Below are 2034 nucleotides of genomic sequence, written 5' to 3'. Positions count from 1 at the left end.
TTATGACATGTTACAAAAGTGCCCAGTTTCAGAATTCTATGTTAATTGCTCTGGTAAGCAATGTGATGTTGACGAGAAAATCTGCTCCTATATGCTCAACGGTTGCTCATCACAAGCTAGTTTACAACTGTAACTTAGTGTAACTGTCACATAACACAGCCACTGAATGAAACTTTATGTGAATTTGTATTCATATTAGATGAAAGATTAGATTAAGCTAAGATTACATGATAGTGTCTATTTCTGCTTCTAGTTATCAAAGAATTGGTAGTTGACTGACAGAGTGGTTTGTTCTAGATGGGCTAGAGAAAGGCATTTCCTACGGTTAGTGAGACTAGTAGATGCATGTTGAGATCTGCAGTGCCAGTGAATTCTAAATGTCCCTAAAATGGATAGTATACAATGCCTTCTTCCAAAACAGTGTATAATTTGGGAGACATAGATACGTAATGGCTTACTCTAACGCGTTTGGAATAGCATTCCTTTTGAACCTGATGCTCTGCAAAAATACATTGCATGTAAATGCAACAAAACTGGGTGCTTGCATTGAAAGTGCACATGTAGAGATAACAAGCTGCAGCGTTCTGATATGAGTTGTGTTCTTACAAACAGTACTTAAATATTCAGCAGCCACATAGAGCAGAAGATGAGGGTATTTCTGAAGACAACACTGTAATATTATTGGTACAACTATTATAACTTCAAAGAGTGTGTATTTATTTAATATTTAACTGTTGTATTGCTGTGAGACGGCCATGTGGAAGATAGGTCCGCGCCATTTTATTGTGTCTGTACCTAATGTTTTACCGTCGTTAAATAAAGTTTTTACTTACTTACCTACTTACTTACTTCTATGGTATGTCACTATATGTTTTCCTCGCTTACCTCAGTTACTTATTACCTTAGCTTATTTTTTTATTTTGCCCTTAACTCTGGGGGCACCTGCCACCCTTCCCGCAGGAGGTTATGCGGCCCTTGTGTAGTCCATTTTCAAGAGCATCCCTTGACGTACGTGGCCCGCGAAATCATTCAGATGACCTAAATATAATCTCTCCGTGTGAGCAAAAAGCTACGAGGTTATGTTTTCTTGTACTAGTATATCTTTATTTGTACTTGGTCTGACCTTTTTGGTTAAAACCCGTTCGTGTCACCTCGGGATCGAGATTTAATGCAAGGCCAGGGCGCGTAACATCATCTACTGGCCTGGAATGTCATTAGCAATCGACGATTTCATAGCAAGATGCAAAACGTGCAACCGTTTCAAGAAGAGACAGCAAAAGAAACCGCTAATTCCACATGATGTAAAAGACAGACCGTGGAAAAAAACTCGGTATGGACTTGTTTGAGTATGGGGCAAAAGACTATCTTGTTGTAGTAGACTACTACTCCAAGTTCCCAGAAATCAGCCTACTCGAGAGAAAACCCGCGAGTGAGGTGATCACGTATCTCCGGTCCATCCTCGCGAGGCACGGGATACCGGAAACTATTGTATCTGACAATCAACCGTTTAGCTCCCGTAAGCTCAAAGACATTGCTAGGAAATGGGACATTGAACTATGTACCTCAAGCCCAACCTACCCCCAGTCAAACGGACTTAGTAAATGGGCTGCACAAACAGTTAAGAACATCCTTAGAAAGTCAGCCGAGGAAGCGAGTGACCCATACATCGCGTTACTCGAATACCGAAACGCACCCATTGCGGGAATGAATTACTCTCCCGCTCAACTGCTGATGAGCAGAACACTTCGATCAAGATTACCAGCAAAAAGTACAGCGCTGATGCCAAGAATTGCAAAGGATGCATGTGAGCAGCTCAAAATGAGACAGAATGAGCAGGCACGCCTATATAACAAGCATGCAAAACCGTTACCAGAGCTACAGACTGGTGATACCGTCAGGATCATGCAGGACCCAGAAAACTTGGGAACCAGCTGTTTGTACAACAGGTTAACACACGGCGCCAAGGTCCTACGTAGTACAAACACCCAACGAACTCTACAGGAGAAACAGAAAACACTTACTGAGGACATGCAA

The 2034-nt window shown here is 41.7% G+C and overlaps 1 protein-coding gene across 1 annotated transcript; it reads left to right on the top strand.

Annotated features, from left to right (window-relative positions):
- Positions 1–1332: 1332 nt before the first annotated feature.
- On the top strand, positions 1333–1933 carry LOC106816301 (uncharacterized protein K02A2.6-like; the record flags this gene model as incomplete). The annotated part of the gene is made up of 1 exon (XM_014820882.1): positions 1333–1933. A coding segment is annotated over exon 1 (601 nt), but the record flags the coding sequence as incomplete, so codon positions are not given.
- Positions 1934–2034: the final 101 nt, after the last annotated feature.

The sequence above is a fragment of the Priapulus caudatus genome, unplaced genomic scaffold (assembly GCF_000485595.1).
Source record: "Priapulus caudatus unplaced genomic scaffold, Priapulus_caudatus-5.0.1 Scaffold1341, whole genome shotgun sequence".
Lineage (NCBI taxonomy): Eukaryota > Metazoa > Priapulida > Priapulimorpha > Priapulimorphida > Priapulidae > Priapulus > Priapulus caudatus.
The sequence above is the reverse complement of the archived record's forward strand: the minus strand, read 5'-3'. Positions and strand labels throughout refer to the sequence as shown.